Genomic DNA, 21,981 nt, shown 5'->3' on the forward strand with positions numbered 1-21,981 from the left:
CTGCATCAAGAAAACAATTTAAAATGTTCAGTATCGGCTACAGTCACGCCTTAATAGTAACAATGAGAATTTAAAAAAACAAGATGATGCACATGAGGACAAAAAAAAATCCTACAATAAAATAAAAATATAATACAATGATAAAAACACGTCTGAATCGAGTCTCAAGCTTCAGAGTTAAACTGCAGTTCATTTCAAGTGCATCATTTCCATTTGCTCAGACCAAATGCTCATAGTGTTGTTTTGAATAGAGAGAGAGAGTTGTACGGTCACATGCACAGTAAAAGAGACGCACGGCGTGATGAGATCATTTTAATGCTCCATCAGTCACATCTGTAATCCAAGTGACTGCAGGCGGCTTCAGGCTCAGATTACTGATTTATTCCAGCAGCTTAGAGAGGCTCAGGCTCTGAGCCGCGGTCGGTAAATCAACCTGAGCCTGAAGCTGAACTTTTTGAATCGGCAGGTGGGCGGGGCCTCTTGTCGCCATGTGATCAGATCATTTAATGTCAGGTGGAAACAGGGCCACAGTTACAGCGCCCACTAATCCTGCTGGAGGTTTGTTGGCCTGTTTCTGATTGGCTGCTCTGTTTCATCGCTAGACGAAGCACGTTGGGGAGCGGAAACCTTAGAAATTATCTAACGTCTGTCAGCTGTCTGAAACGATGCGGCAACACACCGCAGAGTTAAAAAATATCACAGTGAAAGACAACGGATCATGCTGAAGAAGAGAGAAAAAAAAGTTTTAATGAAGAGTCGATGTTTGATGAGAACAGAAAAGTGTCTGGTAATTTTTTTCATCCACCAACACCAGAAAAAGTGAATTTCAGACCCTGATCTCTTGTTCCGACCCTCATTTGTTTTCATATTACTTGTCCTAAAGCTACTGTAGCTGAGTGTGTGTGTGTGTGTGTGTGTGTGTGTGTGTGTGTGTCTCAGGTCTGAACGCCATGCAGAACCTGGCGGCGTTGGCGGCAGCAGCCAGCGCCACGCAGGCCACGCCGACCGGCTCCAGCGCCATGACGACATCCAGCAGCCCACTGAGCGCGCTCACCAGCTCAGGTAAACACACTGCGCCACACACACACACACTCCTGCAGGTAGGTTTACACACTCCCTGGTGCCTGTGTGTGAAGCTGACGGTGCCCCCTCCCCCAGCAGGTTCGTCTCCCACCTCCAGCAGTAACTCCTCGGTGAACCCCATGGCGTCTCTGGGAGCGCTGCAGTCTCTGGCTGCCGGCGCCGGAGCCGGACTCAACATGGGCTCGCTGGCAGGTACGAAGACGAGGAGGAGGCTCGGTCACGTGGCCGAGGGGCGGGGCGGGGCGGGGCGGTGTGTGCTGACCGAGGCTGTGTGTCTGCTCTCATCGGGCCTTTGGGCCGTCACTTTTTCAAAACATCCAGTCAGCAGATTTTGTACTGACGTGCTGTTTGCTCAAACAAGAGAAACTGAACGGGTGGAACCGGCGTCGGCTTTTGGTTCACGACAGATCTATACTGACGCACAGCTAACAGACATGAAAATCAATTAGAGAATTGTGAAAATCAGCTTGTGGCTGTTGATTTTAAGGTTAAAGAAAAGGCTGATTTGTCCAAAAAAAAAAAAAAAAAGGTCTTAATTTGTGTTGAATGTGCCTAGACAAGCCGTTTAAAAAGCATTAATAATAATAATAATAATACATTTTATTTGGAGGCGCCTTTCATGTCACCCAAGGTCACCTTACAGAAGATAAAAGCATAAAAGAGTCGAAAACATAGCATAGAAGAGTCAGTAACATAAATTAGAACAAGACAAAGCAGCATAAAGCAGGTGAAGAGCACATTGTCCAGTTAGAGTGAGTATGCCAGTTTGAACAGGTGAGTTTTGAGGTGGGTTTTAAATGAGGTGATGGAGTCAGACATCATTTACCTCAGGGAGGAGGTAAATGATGAAGAGAAGTGGGCCCAGAACTGACCCCTGGGGGACACCCAGTGAAACACCAGAACTCCCAGACTTGTGGTTCCTTAGTTGAACAAATTGTTGGCGGTCACTGAGGTATGATGTGAACCATGAGAGTGCAGCACCAGTGATCCCAATGTCAGCCAGACGGTGTAGGAGCAGTGGGTGGGAGATGGTATCAAATGCTGCAGTGAGGTCGAGGAGGATGAGAATGGTTAATAGGATTAATAGGATCTCTCTTGATACCTGTGGACATCCTGTACCTGACAGAATGAGATTTTAACAGTTTTGTCTCTGCAGGCATGGCGGCGCTGAACGGCGGCCTGGGCAGCGGCGGCCTGTCTAACGGTTCTGGCAGCACCATGGAGGCTCTGAGTCAGGCGTACTCGGGCATCCAGCAGTACGCGGCCGCCGCCCTGCCCAGCCTGTACAACCAGAGCCTGCTGTCCCAGCAGAGCGTGTCGGCCGCCGGCAGCCAGAAGGAAGGTGAGGACGAGGCTGTGACTGCGTGACTGACCGGGGTTTAGTTCTGTTAGGGGTGCAGGTCTTTCTGTCTGTCCCATGTAAGATCAGGCAGTCAGGGGCTTCTTTTTGTTCTTAGTTTAGTTTTTAAGTCAAACCTCATAGAGGACACACACTAATTAATATGTACACCCTACGCATCAAATTACCATTTCAGCCCACAAGAACAACACATATTTAAGTGTGAACCCGTAGTCGTTTCATATTGCTATCAAGATACTTGGCATAAACATCGAGGTGTGAAATGTTGTCCATATGGTGCAGCCCTAACATGCACACTTTAGCAGTGGTACAGTAAGATATGCAGAATGTGTTCCTGTAGCACTTCAGTGTTTGCCTGTAGGTCAGCATGTGTTGTTGTGGCAGGCTGCTAGAGGAGGATGTGTGTGCTGTGTGTTTGTTGTGACCTTCTGCTAAGGATTCTGTCTTGTTTTAAATCTGCTGCACAGCCAGCGACAGTCACAGCACCGGTAAGATCTCCCCGCCTCCTCTCTGACATGACAATCTGCAGAAAACCATGAAAAAACCTTCACTTTAAAACAAGCGGAAGTCCATAACAGAAGGCTTGTCCGTGTCTGCATCTCAGCCCTGTTCTCCAGGCGCTCTCTCTTAAGACTCTCACATCAGATCATATTGTTTGACTCATAAATTTGCTGACTGCACTGATAAGATGTCATTGGCTGTGCTGACTTGTCGGTGTAATCGGTCATTTTGATTGATCGGCAGGTCCGGAGGGAGCCAATCTGTTCATCTACCACCTGCCGCAGGAGTTTGGAGATCAGGACCTGCTGCAGATGTTCATGCCCTTTGGAAATGTCATTTCTGCCAAGGTCTTCATCGACAAACAGACCAACCTCAGCAAGTGTTTCGGTGAGCTCATCCCCATGCCGCACAAACAGGAGGACGGCTTCACGTTGTTCACCCCTGCGACCGCAGAGCGTCTGCACATCCTTAGTCTTAAATGTCTTCATTTCACCTGTGTAGCCCTTATAGTCCAGTAATTTTAGGCCAAAATTGGGGTCAACCTAGGACAAGCTGCAAGAGAAGCAAACTCAACTGATTTTGTATCCGCAGTTTGTCCTGAGTGAGGGGAAAAAAGAAATCCCAAAAGGTTACTATATAACAGTGAATTAAAAGGTTACTATATATATAGTAACCTTTTAATTCACTGTTTAAATGTCTCTTCTGACATTTATTCCTTATATTCCTTATTAGCGCATATCAAATCAGATAATGTGTGATATGCATGTGTAAACAGAATAATTCAAATAACTTGTAATTGACTTTTTTTCTTGTCTTTGTGTGTGTAATCAACTTGTGAATTTTTATAGTGATATCTGAAAGTAAAATGTTGAACCCCTTTCCCCTGTGTGTTAAAAACAGTGTTTTTTGGTAATATGTGGTCATAAATAGGTGATTTTCAAAACTTTCCACCAATGGGATTTCTTGGGACTTTTCCCCCTCACTCAGGACAAACTGAGGATACAAAATCAGTTGAGTTTGCTTCTCTTGCAATTTGTCCTAGGTTTTTTCATAAAATACTCCAGCGTTTAGGGTTAGATGCGCTTTTTAATGACTTCCCCAGAGTCAAGTTGTCGGATATCATTTTCACCTCTGTATGTCCAGTGGTTCAATTTTATTCAATTCAATTTTATTTATTTGTATAGCCCAGAATCACAAATTACAAATTTGTCCCAAAGGGCTTTACAGAAAAATACAACATCCTCTGTCCTTAGACCCTCACATCGGATGAGGAACAACTCCCTAAAAAAACCCTTTAACAGGAGAAAAATAGGAAGAAACCTCAGGGGAGCAACAGAGGAGGGATCCCTCCCCAGGACGGACAGACGTGCAATAGATGTTGTAGACACAGAAAACAAACAACAAAAGATATGTGGGGTTCACTTCCTATGGGTAGCATTTCCTGTTAGCTTAGCATAAAGACTTGAAGTCTATGAGCGTCGTTAGCCTGCCTCCATCAAAGTGTTAAAATCAACCTTCCAGCCGCTCTGAAGCGTCTGATTTGCTCAGTGAACCGTGTGGATTTGAAACACACGTCCAAAATCTGAGCCTCTGAGGTAGATTACCTGTAACCTGAAGCTAATTAGAAGTTTCTCCAAGGAAAAAAAAAAGCAGCGGTTACAAAGCGATGTTTAACCCCGTCAGATGAGAGGAGTGTCATGCCTGTTTGTGCAGACTGGGGCCTAAACAGTCTTGGAGCTGCATCAGTTGCTTTGACTGGAAAGCTGAGACTCTTGTGGATTCAATGAGCCACATTTGATTCCTGTGTGATGATGTTGGCCCCCATAGCAGCCATTTCACTGCAGGCAGAGACTTTTGTCCAACTGGACCAAGCTGGAGAAAATGACCTCTAGTGACCTCTAGGAGAATCACAGCCTCATGAAACTTTACAGACACAAACTAGAGGAGATTTTAAAAACAATCGATTTTAATATGAAATGTGGCAATACTGGAGAGTCCCAATACATATGGAATCAGCACCCATATATCGTGATAGTATCGAATCAGATAGATAGATAGATAGATAGGATAGATAAATTCACACGTTACAGCAGCATCATCAATAAAAACATAAAATAAAATTACCACTTAAGATTTAAAGCATATACAATAGAGACTAAATATGCAAAATATATACACTAAAGACAATGAGGGCTAAGTATATACAATAAAGTAGCCTAAGAATATGAGGTGTTTAAGTGTTGAAGTGTAAGAAATGTAAGATATACAGGAGATAATCACATGGTCCCAGTCTTACTTACCAATATAAATATCCTGACAACTTTCATGTTTCCTCCAGGATGAAACCTGGCAAACTCTTTTTTTATTTATTGTTATTTTGTAACTTTGAAGCTAGTAAAGGGGGATTTAAGGGAAAGCCAGTTCACAGGGTTAAAGGTCAGTCCTTGTACGCGCCCTGCAGTGTGACTGTGTGTGTGTCTCAAATCGCGCACTTCCGTTAGTGCACTGTCTGTAAGTACACTCAGCTGACAGCACACTTACCGGCACAGTGCGCGAATTTCGACAGTGAGGGGTGTCTCAATTGGCGCACTTCCCGTTGTGCACTTATCGCCGTAGCTGCTTCTTCTTCTCCTCCTCCTCTCTAATTTCGAACGAAGATTTACCGCCGGCTACCGTCGCTCGCGAAAATAGCTCTATTGATTACTGAATTTGATTGGTTCTGAAATTTATCATTTGTCATTGAAGAATGTTTCGTCGGCGGCAGCACCCCCTACCCCCTCGTGCTGCGGCCGACAGTCGGCATCAGGCGAGCCGACCGCGGCACCGGCCGCTCACCTGTCAGATCCGGCAGACCTGACCGGGTGGGCGCGGTACCGGCCGGAGCCGCGGTCGGCCCGCCTGATGCCGACCGGAGCCGCGGCCGGCTTTGGTTTCCGGTGGTAAAGTTACCCAGAAGTAGACGTGTACACATCCTATCTTCAAAATAAAAGCATCACCACTGCTTCTAAGGTATTAGAGTTTTATTTTTGTAAACAACCGGAAGTGACTGTACTTTGCACAATCGCTGGCTTGAGAGTTATCCGAAAACGTCGAAGCAATTTTCAAAACAGACGTTATTTGGACAAACTGACCACATATTTGGAATCTACGTGGTTACTTTCTCGCCTGAAAAAAATTAAACTTAATAAAGTGACATATTAACAGTCGTACAGCGAAAAGTCAGCTCAGCTTTTTTAGCTAGCTCCTTCCGGTCAGCGGTGCCGTTAGAGTGAGAAGTGTCCATCGCTCCACACTCAACTTTTTGACCGTTTTGAGTGTACATCCAGGTATTTACAGTGCACTGCATTTTGTTAGTATTTTGTTAATATTTCCAGTGTGAACGCACTTACGCACTCAAAATACTAAGTGTAAGTGCAGAAGTGCGCGATTTGAAACACAGCACGTGTGTGTGTTTCCCGCTGCAGGCTTCGTGAGCTACGACAACCCGGTGTCGTCACAGGCGGCCATCCAGTCGATGAACGGCTTCCAGATCGGCATGAAGCGCCTGAAGGTGCAGCTGAAGCGCTCGAAGAACGACAGCAAGCCGTACTGAGGCGCTGCGGCGCGACAGACTTGGTTAGGAAGGGTGGTGTTCTGGTAAGTGGAGTGTGAATAACCGACTGAGACTCGCCCCCCCCCCCTCTTCTTCAACAACTTCTCTGTGCATTACAGGGTGACGTCTGCTCTGCCGCCTCTGCTCTTATTAACACGCAGGCAGAAAAGAGACAGAAATGAAAGCTACATGCAAGATTTTCTTTTCTTTTTTTTTTTTTTGTTTTGTTTTTTGTTTTGTTTTTTTCAGCCGAAACTGGATACTTACTGTGTTCTGTTGTGGGTTTTTGAGCTTTGTTTTATTTTTCTTCTCCTTCTTCTTCTTCTTTTTTGAGAGAGAAAGAAAAGAAACCAAGTGTATTTTTATTTAAGTTGAGATGTTTTATCAGTTTGCTGTGTTAAATTATACATATATTAGTCGATTGTTATGATGTGTTGCACATTGACAGCCAGTTGCCAAAATCCACCTCCTGTTTTTACTCCCTGCTCCCCTCCAAACTAAATGTCGCCCAGCGTTAAACCTGCAGCAGCACCAGACTCCATCACCAAACCGACTGCCTTGTTAAAGCAGCGCGGGCCGACGCTCGACACCGAAAACACCAGAAACTACTGAACACACCCCCCCGCCCCCCTCCACCCTCCACCCCCGCCCCGCCACTACCGACTGCCTGCATAGTCTTATCAGTGATTATCTTATTGATAGAGGCTATATTTGATAAGTTAAGCTAAATGATGACTTGTAATATGTTCTGTATTTTATTTATTTCATTTTATTTTTATCAGAAAACCAAAATGTGATTTTATTTATTCTTTTTTTTTTTTTTTTTTTTTTTTTCTTTCCCTCATCTCAGTCTTACACTATCTATTGGAGCAGACAGGCATTTTGTGTGGTGTTGAACAAACTGTGTTGTCCGGAAACGGAGAAAGAAAAAAAAAGAAAGGAAAAAAAAAAAAAAAAAAAAAAAACATGGTGGAAAAATCCCAGACGGCGAAACGAGACGGGACGGGACGGGTCGAACACATCGTACAGGAGCCGACGCGTTTTCTCTTTTTCCTTTCTTTGAAAGAGGACTCTGCCAAATCAGACATTTAGCTTGTGATTCTGTAGTTCTCAGTTTACTAAATCGTGTGTGTGTGTGTGTGTGTGTGTGTGTGTGTGAGTGAGTTGAGGGGGGCAGCTATATAAAGTGCTGGAACAAAACCTGAAGAAATGAGGTTGGGAGGGGGGAGGGGGGGTGGGGGGGTGTACCAGTGGCCACTTTATTAGGAAGAGCTGAGTTTTGATCAGAAGCTAAAGCCCCGAGTTTATTTAAAAAAATTTTTTTTTTTTTTTTTGATCCGGTTCTGCCGTTTCCTCGGACGTGAACACAGCAGACGACTCGGTGCTAATACAGTGGCCACTGTGTGTGTGTGTGTGTGTGTGTGTGTGTGTGTGTGTGTGTGTGTGTGTACAGAGTTCCAAGTTTTGAGGAAAGAATATGATCACCTGTGATTTTTTTTTTTTTTTTTTTCTTTTGTATTAAATGGACACAGTTTGGTTTCTCCCCGTTCTGTCAGCCAGGTTAATGCTTCAGTCTCTCTTAGGTTCATTTTTTCCGATCAGGTGAGCGAGTAACTCTCAAATTCCTGCAGCAGCTGAAACTGTGCCCCTCTCCAGGGGAATCAACTGTTAAAGTTTGTTTTGGTGGAGCGATGCAGAGCATTCTGGGAAACCAAAACCAAGCGAGATGATGTGAAACTGAGTAAAGAGCCTTGATATCCATGAACCTGTACGCACTTCTGATGCACATGTGACGCTCCTCATAGACCTGTGTCCTGCTTCTGCTTTGTTTCTACCTGTCAATCAGTTTTTTTGTTTTGTTTTGTTTTTTTCTTTTTTTTTCTTTTCTTTTTTTTTGTGAGGATTTTGCTCAGCGTCCTGCTGGCTGAACATCACTTTGTTTCTCACTCGATCTGTTTCCCGATTGGAGAAATTCATCATATTCCTGTCAAATCGCTTCAAACAGACACACCTGTCAATCAGTTGCTTCGACTTCCGGGAACTCATGTTTTTTTTTTTTTTTTTTTTTTTTTTTTTTTTTATAGAAACGGAGAGCGAGACAATTGTCCAGATGATGTATATTACAAAACTATTATGCCTTTTCTATTTTTATAGAGGTTTTATACTTCTCCTGTGTGTTGGGGAACTATTTATTGCCTAAATTATTTATCTGAATTGAAATTGTTTTGAAAGACAAATCTTCAACAGTATTTTGTAGAATTCTAATGTGAAGTCCAACGCCTCCATCTGAACTCCTGGTGTGTGTGTCGTGCCCCTGAACCCTTTTCAGTGTTGTTTCCTGTGGGTAAAAACCTGTGTAATCAGTGACAATGTGGCGTGAACTGTCTGTGTAGGATCCACCAGTGCTGCTAATGACTTCATATCTAGCCCCCCCCCCACCCCCCACCCCCCTTCTGTCACAGTTCCCTTGCATCTTATTGAATTGCAAAATAAAAAAAAAGTCGCAGGGAAAATCGTTCATCTTCAAGGTAAACTTCAGTGTGTGCCTACTCCTTCCCTTCCTATGTGAATCACTTGTCCTGTGTGAGGATCAGGAGCTGCTCATCCAGCCACGGGACGTCCCGGGCCAGAACACACACCCCGAGCCGGGACCCATCCGAGGCCCGGGTGTGTGTGTGTGTGTGTAGAGACGAGTGCGGGCAGAGGAAGCCGACGCACACGTTTCCTCTGCCGGCGGCGACAAAGACAGGCCTTAAGACGAGCGGCGGGTCTGAGCGGGATCACCGCGCCAAAACGCTCGGAGACGCCGCCGCCGCCGCCGCCGCCACCGCCGGGCGTTTCCCCTCCACAGCGGACAGACAAGACTTACTGAGAGTCAGGGTGTTAGGACGTGTCCACTCCACACGTGTTGGCTGTTTTTTTTGTTTTGTTTTTTGTTTTTTTGTTTTTTTGGGGTCTTGTTTTGTCCCCCCTCCCCTCCTGTTCGCACTAGTTCCTCGGCGTCTCGTAGGCGAACCGCCTCCTCGCTGCTGCACACACACAAAAACAAAAACAAAAAAAACGAGCATCTTGATCGTTTGTGTCGAAGCCGGACGGGCTGCGGTTCCGTTCTGCGGGATTCATCACGAAAAGGGAGAGAGAGAGAGAGAAAAAAAGCACAAAAGAAAACCCAAAGACGAGTCGTTTATTATTATTTATTTATTTATTTATTTTCTCGTTTGTGTGGCGGCGCTCCGACGAGCCGGCGCCGCCTCACCGAAAACCAAACAGCGAAAGCACATTTGACTCATTTTGCCTGAGCGGAGTGTGTCATGGACTTGGTGTTGCTCGTGTGTGTGTGTGTGTGTGTGTGTGTGTGTGTGTGTCGCTGTCACCTCATCTCACCTCCGCTCGCAGCAGCATGTGGCTCTGTCTCCTCCCTCTGTGTCCCACATCCGCCACTCGCTGTTTACTCTGTGTGTGTGTGTGTGTGTGTGTGTGTGTGTGTGTGTGTGTGTGTGTGTGTGTGTGTGTTGGAGCAGGGGTTTTCAAACCTCCCCCCCCCCCATCAGGTGATTTCCACCCTGCTAAACGACATGTCAAGGTCACATGTGATTCCCTGCTCCTCGTTTTGCTTTGAAAACCCCTGCATCAGTGTGTCGCCCCCCACCTCGCTCACACACACACTCACACACACACACACACACACACACACACACACACACACACACACACAGACGATCATCATGGTTTGCGTGCTGTCCTCCTCCTGTGTGCGTTCCATTGCTGTTTAACCCAGGTGTGTCTCCCTCTTGTGTTCTTCTTTTTGTTTTTTCTAGATCTCTTCCTGTTTGCCTAGCATGTCGATGTGACGTCACAGTTCATCGTCCAGTCCTTGTCCCCCCCGCGCCTCTCTGACGCTTCCAATTTCACCTTTGACCTTGTGTTCTCGCTGTTTGACCTTGATTGATTGATTGATTGATTCCCTAGAGGTTTTTGTGTTTTTGTTTTTTTGTTTTTTTTCTCTTTTGTTGTTGCTGTTGTTGTTTGTTCTGTTGTTACCCATTTGTCCTCTGTGCTGCCAACAGGGGGCGCTAGAAAGACTGCCGTGGGGAAATGTTGAAGACGTTACATTAGTATTGTTACAAGCAAAAAAAGAGAGAATCTATTTTTCTAGAACTTACTGACGTAACCACTAGATTTGTGCTAAATCATTTTATTTTAGTTTTGACCTCGATAGCTTTTTTTTTTTTTTTTTTTTTTTTAAATTTCAGCTCCTGTGTCGTGCTGCAGTCCTCCCAGCGCCCCCCCAACTCTGGTTTTGTGTGGTGTGTTTTTGTGTGTGTGTGTGTGTGTGTGTGTGTGAAAGCAGCCAATCAGACCTTGTGTGTGAGGGCAGGTGTGTAACTCTCGAAGTTGTTTAAAAAAAAAAAAATTAAAAAAAAAAATGTTACAAAAAGGTTTTTTTAGGATGTTACAGAAATAAATTTTGTTGTGTTGGACGGGGGAATGGAAGTGTAATTTTGTGCGAGGAGAGCCGAGCATGAGAGAATTACTGGCAGGTTTTTTTTTCTCTTTTCTTTTGGGTGATTAATTCTAACGAGAAAGAAAAACCACACAAATGATATGTTTATGTTTTATTTAATTTTAAAATTGAGAGTGTCTGCTCGCCACCACAAACACACTTTGTTCTTGTGAGCGTGTGTGTGTGTGTGCGTGTTTGTGGAGAACCAGTTACACATAAAATTAAAACCACAGAACACAGAGCAGAGTTTTTGTTTTGTCACAGTAACAGTATATGATTTAGTATGCATGTTTTTTGTACCTGCACTGAAATCCTCAGCAAAAATGTGATCTAGTTTGTGTTTATAGAATTTAAAAAAATGATGAATAAACCGGTGCCAAATATTTTGCACAATTGATATTTTTCTCCCTCACACACGACTTTCTGTTCAGTTCAGATTAGAGTTCAACAAGCAGGGGTTTACTGGGGTGGCAGAAGGTTTAATTAGGTTTTCACCCGTGTGTTTCAGCGTGAGTGTGTGTGTGTGTGTGTGTGTGTGTGTGTGTGTGTGTGTGTGTGTGTGTGTGTGTGTCACATCGGGCGACAAAGCTACGAACAGCTGGTGAATCTGACCGCGAGCGCTGCGTTCGTGTCACGTGGGAAGAACACGACTCGTCAGTCGAAAAATCAAATTAAACGAGCAGGAAATAATTTAATGACACACTCAGATCAGAGTGTGTGAAGCGCGACGGCCACTGAGGCGGGGAGCGGCGTAACATTTCCAGAAAAAGTCATGAATTTACAAGAAAGAAACTCAAACTCTTAGATCATAATGTTACACATTTATGAGGAAAAAACAAGTCGTTTTTCCTCATTCTGCTGGATTTAGTCATAAGGAAGTCGAGGTGATTTTAGCCTAGAATCACAATATTTAAAATGACTTGTTTTTTTTTTTTCCTCATAAATTTGTGAGGTTTTTTTTTCGTACAGTTGCGACTTTAATTGTGAAAATTCTGAGTTTGAGTAATTTGACCAAATGCGCTGTTTCATGAAGGGCAGAGTTTGGTTTTTTGTTGGTTGAAGAAAACACGATGAAAATTTTGGATTTACTTTCGCCGTTTACAGTCGCCGTTTTCCAGATGTTTGTGTTTTTACGTCCCAGTCAGACACATCTGAGCTCTGAGTCGGATGTTGACGTGAACGCAGTTCGCAGTTGGGACTTGTGGGTAAACAAAATGTAAATATGAGGCAAACGCCGTGTGACAAAAAAAAAAAAAAAAAAGTGACTTCATCAGGTCGCTCATCAGAGGGAAACAGCAACACCAGGAGCAAGTTTTTCCTCCGCTCTGCCGAAGGTGGCGTTTGGAGAGCCAGCGGAACGGGACAGCTGATTGGCTGACGGCCGCCGGCGTCACCGGAGCAAAAAACTCGAAGCCGCTCGGCTTTTTGTGGCATCGAGTCCGACGGCGACTCCTCAGCCGAGCGTCCGCAGCTTCCTGTCGCCCGTCGTGTCGACGCGCCGTAAGACTCAGGACCGGAGTCACGGCACAGCGCCTGTGTGTGTGTGTGTGTGTGTGTGTGTGTGTGTGTGTGTGTGTGTGTGTGTGCGCGGTTGTTACCCAGCGGCCCTACAGATCCACATTAAGCTTTAGTCTCTGTCTCCTCATCAGTGGACCAACGTGAGTCTGTTCGTACTGAAGCCTCAAAACTCCAAACTCAAACCGACAGCCAATTTTTATTGAAAATATATATATATAAATATAAATATATATTTTTTTCAGATGGATTTGAAAAGCGAAGCATCAACTCTGCTCTGACGGAGCTGAACGAGTCAGGGAGGCTGAAACCTATGACGAACGTCTTTATTTTTAAAAAAATGTTAATATCCAAACTGAAGTCAGAGTTGAGCCGTCACCAGAGCCACGTCTTCTGGGATGAACCAGCCCCGTCCTCTGGTGGAGTGTGAGTGTGTGTGTGTGTGTGTGTGTGTTGTGTAGTTCCCTGGGTGTGCTGCTGAAAGCTCCTCATCAGCTGCTCATCCACAGCACTGGATTCATGTCTCTCCATTCACTTCCACAGCAAAAACAGCTCCAGAAATAAAATCGCACGTCCAGCAGAGGAACCAACACACAGGATTATGAAGTTATAAACTCCAACAAGACCCGGTTCCCATTTTTTTTCATGAAATTAACATTATTAGTGAAAGTACCATCAGGTTGTTTCTTCCTGGCGTCAGGATATTAAGTGGATGCTATTTGCCAGATCTACTTTCCAATTCAAATTGCAAAATAACAAGGAGTTTAATATCAAAACGGAGCAGCTGATGAGGAGCTTGCACCGCCGTGTGGACCAGGCAACACACACACACACACACACACACACATCAGAGGACGGGTTCGGGTTTGAAAGAAAAACAGGAAGTGGTCCGGATTGGCTTGATTTGATTGGGTCTCCTGCTCGCACGTCACAGGTTCTTGTCCCTGATCTTGTGCTGCTACGCCGTCGTCGCTCGCTCTCCTTGTTCCTGGTACACAGCGGGTGATCGCACCGCGTTCTTTCGGACTGTACTCTCTTGTTTTTTTGCCTTTTCTTTACTTCTTTTGTTTTCACTAGAACAACCATCCTATTGGGCAGTGAGGTTGAAAGTGTTGGGAGGTGAAAACCCATGAAACCAGGATGACCAAACTCCCTTCTGTGTGCGGACGGATCGTGAACTCAGTAGAGCCTTTTTAAATTGTACTTTCTGTTCAAGTCGCCTTTTCGCTCCGTTGCATCGAAACTGAAATGCAGTTCTGTTCTGTTTCTTTTTTTTTTTTTTTTTCTTCGGGTTTTTGTTTTTGTATGACGTTGTTGTGGTTTTGATGTGACTCATTAGACATTGCTGAATTTACTCGATGGCCAAAAACCTCAGTTTGTTTCCCTTCCTTTGGGTAGATCTGTCTTCAGTGTTTGGATCTTTGCCGTCTGCAGGACAAAAAGCTGAAGTGCAGTCAAGCTGTCATTTCTGTGAGCCGATTGTGTGATTCCTATTGGTTGGTTGGTTTGTTTGTTTATGTACAAATAAAATGTTTGAGAAGATTTACAGCCGGCGTGTGTCTGCTTTCATCACTCAGCTCTCTCTCTCTCTGTGTGTGTGTGTGTGTGTGTGTGTGTGTGTGTGTGTGTGTGTGTGTTATTGACAAAACTCCTCACCAAACCACATTACTCACTGTATCCATATTAGTGCTGTAATTATAAGTTGATCAGTTGATTGGTCAAAAATCACTCAAAAATGTATTTAACACTTTGACACCTGAGCTCTTTCATAAACATGAAAATGAACAAGGAATAGTTTAAAAAAAAAAAAAAAAAGTGGCAAAAAATGACCAGAAAATTAACAAAAGATTGTATTACTGTGTTTTTGCCATCAGAAAATTAGCAAATAAATAAATATAGACCAGGAGATTAGGAAAACACCAGAGAACTTGCAAAGGAGTTAATGGTTATACATACATATATATGTGTGTGTATGTATATGTATATATGAAGAGTTCATTTGCAAAAACAGATAAAAGCCATTCTTAAAATGAATGCACCTTTTTCACTGATACTGCTTGGAGTACACACACACACACACAAAGCATGATTTTGGATAATAAAAATTATGCCAGGCTAAATAAACATATAAAAATAGAAATAAATATAAAGTAAATTTTAATCAAATTCCAAAAAGTTTAAAAAGGTTTTAATAAATTCAAATGGAGATATCTGTTTTTGCAAATGAGCTCTTCATATATAAAAACTAAAGAAATCTACAGGTTTTTTTTTTTTTTAATCACTTTATACACTCAGTAATCAGTCGAAAATGACCCAACAATGAAAATATTTGTGTTTTTTGCGCTGATCCTTCACAGTGAAGACGAACACACTCCTCTGACAGCGTCACACACACTTTCTGATATTTATAGTAATGTTAGCACCAGGTGATGTGTTTAAGAGTGTCAGGAAATTCCAGCACAGTTTTTATTCCAAAACCCTATAGGTGTTGGTGTGGATCAGAAACGTTATGTCTGTATTAGTGATTTTTTTTTTTTTTTTTTTTTTCAAGAGGATTAAATAAAACGCATCAAAATAAAAGCCTGCCGCCGGGCTCCTTTAGGGCCTTTAGGGCTCGTCTGCAGCCGGGACTTAACTGTTACATACCTGCTCATGTTTATTATTAAAACCATGAGAGTCCTGCAGTGTGTAGCTCACTGTGTGTGTGTGTGTGTGTGTGTGTGTGTGTGCTGTCCTCGCTGAACTTTGTTTTGTCTCCAGTGCTGACGAGGTGCTGTGTTGCATCAGGATCACAGGAGAGTTGCTGTTTTTAAAACCATCACACTCACCGCTCTGTCTGATGAGCCGACAGCAAAAACTGAGACACAAGACTTTAGCCAGTCAGTCAGTCGGTCAGTTGGTCAGTCAGTCAGTCAGTCAGTCAGTTGGTCGGTCAGTCAGTCAGTCAGTCAGTTGGTCAGTCAGTCGGTCAGTCAGTCAGTTGGTCAGTCAGTCGGTCAGTCAGTCAGTTGGTCAGTCAGTCAGTAATTTGGTTGGTCAGTCAGTCAGTCAGTTGGTCGGTCTGTCAGTCAGTAATTTGGTTGGTCAGTCAGTCAGTCAGTTGGTCAGTCAGTCAGTTAGTAATTTGGTTGGTCAGTCAGTTGGTCGGTCAGTCAGTCAGTTGGTCAGTCAGTCAGTCAGTCGGTCAGTCAGTCAGTAATTTGGTTGGTCAGTCTGTCAGTCAGTTGGTCAGTTAGTCAGTCAGTTGGTCAGTCAGTCAGTCAGTCAGTTGGTCAGTCAGTCAGTCAGTGAGTTGGTCAGTTAGTCAGTCAGTTGGTTAGTCAGTCAGTCAGTCAGTTGGTCAGTCAGTCAGTCAGCTGGTCAGTCGGTCAGTCAGTTGGTTAGTCAGTCAGTCAGTTGGTCAGTTGGTCAGTCAGTCGGTCAGTCAGTCAGTAATTTGGTTGGTCAGTCTGTCAGTCAGTCAGTCAGTTGGTCGGTCAGTCAGTCAGTCAGTTGGTCAGTAAGTTGGTCAGTCAGTCATTCAGTTGGTCAGTCAGTCAGTCAGTTGGTCGATCAGTCAGTCAGTTGGTCAGTCAGTAAATCAGTTGGACAGTCAGTCAGTCAGTCAGTTGGTCAGTCAGTCAGTCAGTTGGTCAGTCGGTCAGTCAGTCAGTAATTTGGTTGGTCAGTCAGTCAGTTGGTCAGTCAATCAGTCCGTCAGTTGGTCAGTCAGTTGGTCAGTCAGTCAGTAAGTTGGTCAGTTAGTCAGTCAGTTGGTCAGTCAGTCGGTCAGTCAGTCAGTAATTTGGTTGGTCAGTCTGTCAGTCAGTCAGTCAGTCAGTTGGTCGGTCAGTCAGTAATTTGGTTGGTCAGTCAGTCAGTCAGTTGGTCGGTCTGTCAGTCAGTAATTTGGTTGGTCAGTCAGTCAGTCAGTTGGTCAGTCAGTCAGTTAGTAATTTGGTTGGTCAGTCAGTTGGTCGGTCAGTCAGTCAGTTGGTCAGTCAGTCAGTCAGTCGGTCAGTCAGTCAGTAATTTGGTTGGTCAGTCTGTCAGTCAGTTGGTCAGTTAGTCAGTCAGTTGGTCAGTCAGTCAGTCAGTCAGTTGGTCAGTCAGTCAGTCAGTGAGTTGGTCAGTTAGTCAGTCAGTTGGTTAGTCAGTCAGTCAGTCAGTTGGTCAGTCAGTCAGTCAGTTGGTCAGTCGGTCAGTCAGTCAGTAATTTGGTTGGTCAGTCAGTCAGTTGGTCAGTCAATCAGTCCGTCAGTTGGTCAGTCAGTTGGTCAGTCAGTCAGTAAGTTGGTCAGTTAGTCAGTCAGTTGGTCAGTCAGTCGGTCAGTCAGTCAGTAATTTGGTTGGTCAGTCTGTCAGTCAGTCAGTCAGTCAGTCGGTCGGTCAGTCAGTCAGTCAGTTGGTCAGTCGGTCAGTCAGTTGGTCGGTCAGTCAGTCAGTTGGTCAGTCAGTAAATCAGTTGGTCAGTCAGTCAGTCAGTCAGTTGGTCAGTCAGTCAATCAGTCAGTCAGTTGGTCGGTCAGTCAGTTGGTCAGTCAGTCAGTCAGTCAGTTGGTCAGTCAGTAAATCAGTTGGTCAGTCAGTCAGTCCGTCAGTTGGTCTGTCAGTCAGTCAGTCAGTCGGTCAGTTGGTCTGTCAGTCAGTCAGTCAGTTGGTCGGTCAGTCAGTCAGTTGGTCAGTCAGTCAGTCAGTCAGTCAGTTGGTCTGTCAGTCAGTCACTCAGTCAGTCAGTCAGTTGGTCTGTCAGTCAGTCAGTCAGTTGGTCTGTCAGTCAGTCAGTTGGTCTGTCAGTCAGTCAGTCGGTCAGTTGGTCTGTCAGTCAGTCGGTCAGTTGGTCTGTCAGTCAGTCAGTCAGTTGGTCGGTCAGTCAGTCAGTTGGTCAGTCAGTCAGTCAGTCGGTCAGTCAGTCAGTCAGTCAGTTGGTCGGTCAGTCAGTCAGTTGGTCAGTCAGTCAGTCAGTCAGTCGGTCAGTCAGTCAGTCAGTCAGTTGGTCTGTCAGTCAGTCAGTCAGTCAGTTGGTCAGTCAGTCAGTCAGTCAGTCAGTCAGTCAGTCAGTCAGTTGGTCTGTCAGTCAGTCAGTCAGTCAGTTGGTCTGTCAGTCAGTCAGTCACTCAGTCAGTCGGTCTGTCAGTCAGTCAGTCAGTCAGTCAGTCAGTTGGTCAGTCAGTCAGTCAGTCAGTCAGTCAGTCAGTCAGTCAGTCAGTCAGTCAGTCAGTCAGCCTTAGCTGGATGTTACTGCAGACAAACATACGGCTCAGTGGAACAGCAGAATGTCTCCTTCTCATATCCAACAATTTTATAGCCTTACTGGTTCTGAGGCCAGCAGCCCCCTCCCTCTGTGAATGTGTGTGTGTGTGTGTGTGTGTGTGTGTGTGTGTGTGTGACCTGTGAGTAAACCTAACTGAGACATGAATGAATAATGGAATCACCTTTCAGCCTTGATCCCTGCAGTCGATAAAACCTGCCAACAGACATTATGACCTGATCTGATGAGATGAACCTCAGCTCAGCCAAAAGGTTTAACATGGAAACAAACGATGAAGCTTCAGTGTGATTAGATAAAGGATAACAGAGAGCGGTGACGATTAAACCAAAACCAAGTCTCCACCACAAACCTCCACTTTGACAGACTCTCTACTGTGCAGCATCTGTACAATAACACTCAGCCAGAGAATTCAAACCTCCAGCAACTGGAGGAGAAACTTTGAAACACAACATTTTCACCATCACTCATCAAGACATATTCACCGTCATGTGAGCTACTGTGGCTGTCTCTGGGGTTTAAACTCCATTTCCATTCATAAAAGATTATTGGCACAGGTGGAAAAAAAAATCTCGGGAAAAATCATAAAGTGCAAGTCTCTTTCCAGCACACTCCACGGCACGCTGTCAGGTTGGTGTAGAGCGAGCATCACCAAATGGCGGATCGCGGTCCAGGCATGGACCCAGTGATGGTTCTGTCCGGACCCGTGACATTTCTAATATTAATAAATAAATCATTCGTTGTTATTTTTTCTCTGGCAGTCGCGGCTACAGACCGCATGTGCAACTAATCTAGCTAATTGACAGGAGTCAATAGCCAATCAAATCAATTGTTTACCTTTCAGCACCAGAGAATAGCGGAGGAAAGGAGATGAGACGAGAAAATGGCTCCAAAATGAGAAAAGTAGAAAGTGAAAACCGAAATTTTAAAGATGAATGAACAGACCAATACATGTTCATTCTGCCCGCATCCACTTCTAAACCATGGTGTCTCACATGCTGTGAAACTGTCCTACATAAAGCTCCACCCCCTGGCCAATCAGCTGAGGATCCTTGAGCAACGAGTCTGAATAAGGAGCATTACGGCTCAAAGGATTTTCCTGGACTGATCAAACCCGTTAGATTTTGCCGCCGACTCTCTGTGTGAGAGAGAGGCTGTGATGCTGATGTGAAGCAGCTTCAGCCTGAGAGCTGACACTCTGCAGGAGAGGAACACACACAGGAGAGATCATTAAAGAAATTTGATCATTAAAAGTATTTTTAGAGGCCTTTCACAACATTTTAGGGACATTTAAAATGGCACAATTAATTAGCTCTAAATATTTATGGTTAAAAATTGTTCCTGGGTGAGAGAATGATTGACAGCTTGCTGATGCAAATGTGAAAAAGGATCATTTGTCCTTCATTCAAGAGGGTGAGTCGGCCTTTATAGTTGCCTTTTGTTTCTAACCTCCTCCCTAAGTACTAACGCAGCTCAGTGTCTGATTTTATTCAGGCTGTCAACCTGATGCACTGACGGGATTGAATTTTGACGTCCACGTAAGGCAAACTTACCAAATGCAGTGATGTTCTTGTGTTTAATTTTTACTTGCTCCCACGTTCTTTTAACCCTTGAGGGTCACACCTGGAGGAATTCAACTTTACCTGTCACACACGCAGCACATCTGCCTGTGCAGTTCTGGCTCCTCGGCTCTGGACCAGCCTTCCACTGAGCATCAGGTCAGCTGACTCTGTGGCTGCTACGAGCCGTTGTCTTGTTTCCTTTTATTGCTTATGCTTTAACTTGTGTTTACATGTACATGCTCAGCTCCAGCAACTGTTCTTTAAGTCTTGTGATTGTTTTACTGCTTTTGTTTTGAAATTTCTAATTGCTTGTATTGTTTGTTACTGCTTGAAAAGTGCTCCAGGGAGAATATAATATGGAATATGGAAACTGGACACAAAGGACCCTGCCAGCCAGCACCTGGGGATCAAACCCAGGTGCTTGCTGTGAGGCGACAGCACTAACTGCTGCCTTATAGTGGATATAGGCATACTACAGGGCAGTGGCGCAGCTACCAACTCTACCCATAGGGTCTGCTTAACCTTGTTTCTGGCCAGCAGATGCCCCCACACCGGCCCCTGGCCCCTTGCTCCTAGCTCCTGACCCTCCTGGCTTGCTCACTAATTAATGTGGATTTCTTGCCTCAGGTAGGCCCGTTAATCTTCAGGTGGGCTTCTCCTCCTGTTCAGCCCATTTTCCCCAGCCTCTCCTCTTTTCTGTTTTTTTTAGAGGAGTTTTTCTGAAATGAGGATTGAGTTAATGAGATATATTCCACTTTTCCTTACTTTAATGTGATATGTTATTACCAATGAATGGGGAGAGGGGAGCATATTTAGGACCTTGCTTGTTGAGATTCAAATGGACTCATAAGAAATGTTTATTCAACTTTTACAATATTTGCATGGAGGACAAGAAGCTCTGGAATGAGAACACCTTAAAACTGTGGATTTCAAACCCATTTCTAAAAGTTAAAAAGCATGGTGTTCAGTTTGATATTTTTATTTTTATAAGAGTCAAGACTGATGAAAAGGATTTAGAGGAAGGCGAAGCAGAGACTTGTACTGCTTTGAATCTGTCGGGCTCCTCCCTTTGTGGCGACAGTTGAAATTCTTTATTCTGCTGCTGTGAACTAGTTGGAGTCCATCGGACTCCCTGCTGTCACTGCAGGTCAGGACACGCCCTTCATCCTGATGAGCCTCTTCATGTCTTAGAGTGGCTGCAGCCTTGGATCATAAACTACACAGACAAAAGGAGAAGCAGCAGCGTCTTCTCTCTCTGTGTTTCTTCTCCAGATGAAGCTGGAAAGTCTCTTTGATTTGATCTGGAAGTGACTGAGCAGGTAAAGACCCAACCAGGGATCAATGGAAATGCTTGTGTTTCATAACTATTAGACTGCAGAGCAGACTGGGAGCACAAGATGGCGGGAGTCTGTAAACATGTGATTTATATTTTTTTTATCGATCTAAATATTCATTGTGCCGTCATGTTCAGTTTTAATGTCTGATATTGAGGACAAAATGAACTTCGTTTAAAATGTTTAACATGTATTTTTTAATCGTGTTCAAAGTCATGGTTTTGTAAATCATAATCTGAACTCATTTCATTGATGAAAAATGCAGGAAACAACCAGTCTGACAGGTTGGATAAGCTTAACTGAGGTTTTCTTTTTCTGCTGTTGAAAAGCAGGAGAGCAAATCATCACCTATTACTTAAATATCAACCCTCTGAAACATGAGCAAGTTAACTTGATTTTTTTTTTCCCACAAAAAAAGTTTTTTTTAAAAAAATGATGCAAACATAAAGAGCCGAAGATTACCAGATAATTAATAAATCAATTAGAAAAAAAAAAAAATTAAAAACACAAGCAAAGTGAATTTTGTTGAGAGAGTGAAATCAAACCTTTCTGAAGCCAGTCCATGTGTGAAGAGTCCCAGAGGATTCAAAGTCCTCTGTAGGTGAAGCTGCTCAGTGGGTTTGATGTAAAGGGCGGCTGCTCTGAGTGTTACATCCACTCTGTATATGTGACATGGTGCTGACAGGAAGACAGCACACATCCTGTCATGGAAAGCTTGTTGTCATCAATCAGCTGCTGTGTTTGTGTCAAGGTGTGGGCTCGGCTATGGATGTGTGTGAGGAGAGAGAGGAGGGGCTCCCTGCCTCTGAAAGCACTCTGTCTGGGGAACATGACAGCCAGACCAAAGCTAAGAGGTGAGATGAGGATCTCTGACTGTCCATGACTGTTCTCCATCTCAGAGCTCAGCAGGCAAATCAGCACAGTAGCATTATTCACAGGAAAAGCTCTGTGTGTGTTGTGTTGAAGCCCAGTCCAGCAGGAGAGACCAGACCCCCCTGAGCCTGAGCCTGAACCTGAACCTGGACCTGGACCTGGACCTGACCCTGAACCCAGCTGTGTGTCCATAAGGAGTGTCGGGTCTATGGATAAACCTCTTGAGTTTAAAGATAAAGATGCTTCTGAAAAGGAGTATGTCATCATCATTATCATTATAGTTTATTCACATAATTGAGAAACAGAGAGACAGATCCCTTCACTGTGTCCATACTGTTTCTATCAGGATCCAGCAGGAGAGACCAGACCCCCCTGAGCCTGAACCTGGACCTGAACCTGGACCTGGACC

At 44.4% G+C, this 21,981-nt stretch overlaps 1 protein-coding gene across 11 annotated transcripts in view; it reads left to right on the forward strand.

The window, feature by feature from the left end:
* celf1 (cugbp, Elav-like family member 1) overlaps positions 1-14,103 on the forward strand; it is a 41,536-nt gene extending 27,433 nt beyond the window's left edge. For 3 of the 11 annotated variants that reach the window (XM_030048230.1, XM_030048233.1, XM_030048239.1), the window contains 7 exons: positions 940-1,062; positions 1,159-1,275; positions 2,240-2,425; positions 2,911-2,931; positions 3,188-3,331; positions 6,409-6,580; positions 10,355-14,103. In XM_030048230.1, the coding sequence (XP_029904090.1) occupies positions 940-1,062; positions 1,159-1,275; positions 2,240-2,425; positions 2,911-2,931; positions 3,188-3,331; positions 6,409-6,536 (719 nt within the window). In that variant the 3' untranslated portion in view covers positions 6,537-6,580; positions 10,355-14,103. Of the gene's footprint in view, positions 1-939; positions 1,276-2,239; positions 2,426-2,910; positions 2,932-3,187; positions 3,332-6,408; positions 6,581-10,354 lie in introns of all 11 variants that reach the window. The other 8 variants (XM_030048234.1, XM_030048232.1, XM_030048235.1 and 5 more) reach the window with 4 other exon arrangements.
* Positions 14,104-21,981: the final 7,878 nt, after the last annotated feature.

The sequence above is a fragment of the Myripristis murdjan genome, chromosome 3 (assembly GCF_902150065.1).
Source record: "Myripristis murdjan chromosome 3, fMyrMur1.1, whole genome shotgun sequence".
NCBI lineage: Eukaryota > Metazoa > Chordata > Actinopteri > Holocentriformes > Holocentridae > Myripristis > Myripristis murdjan.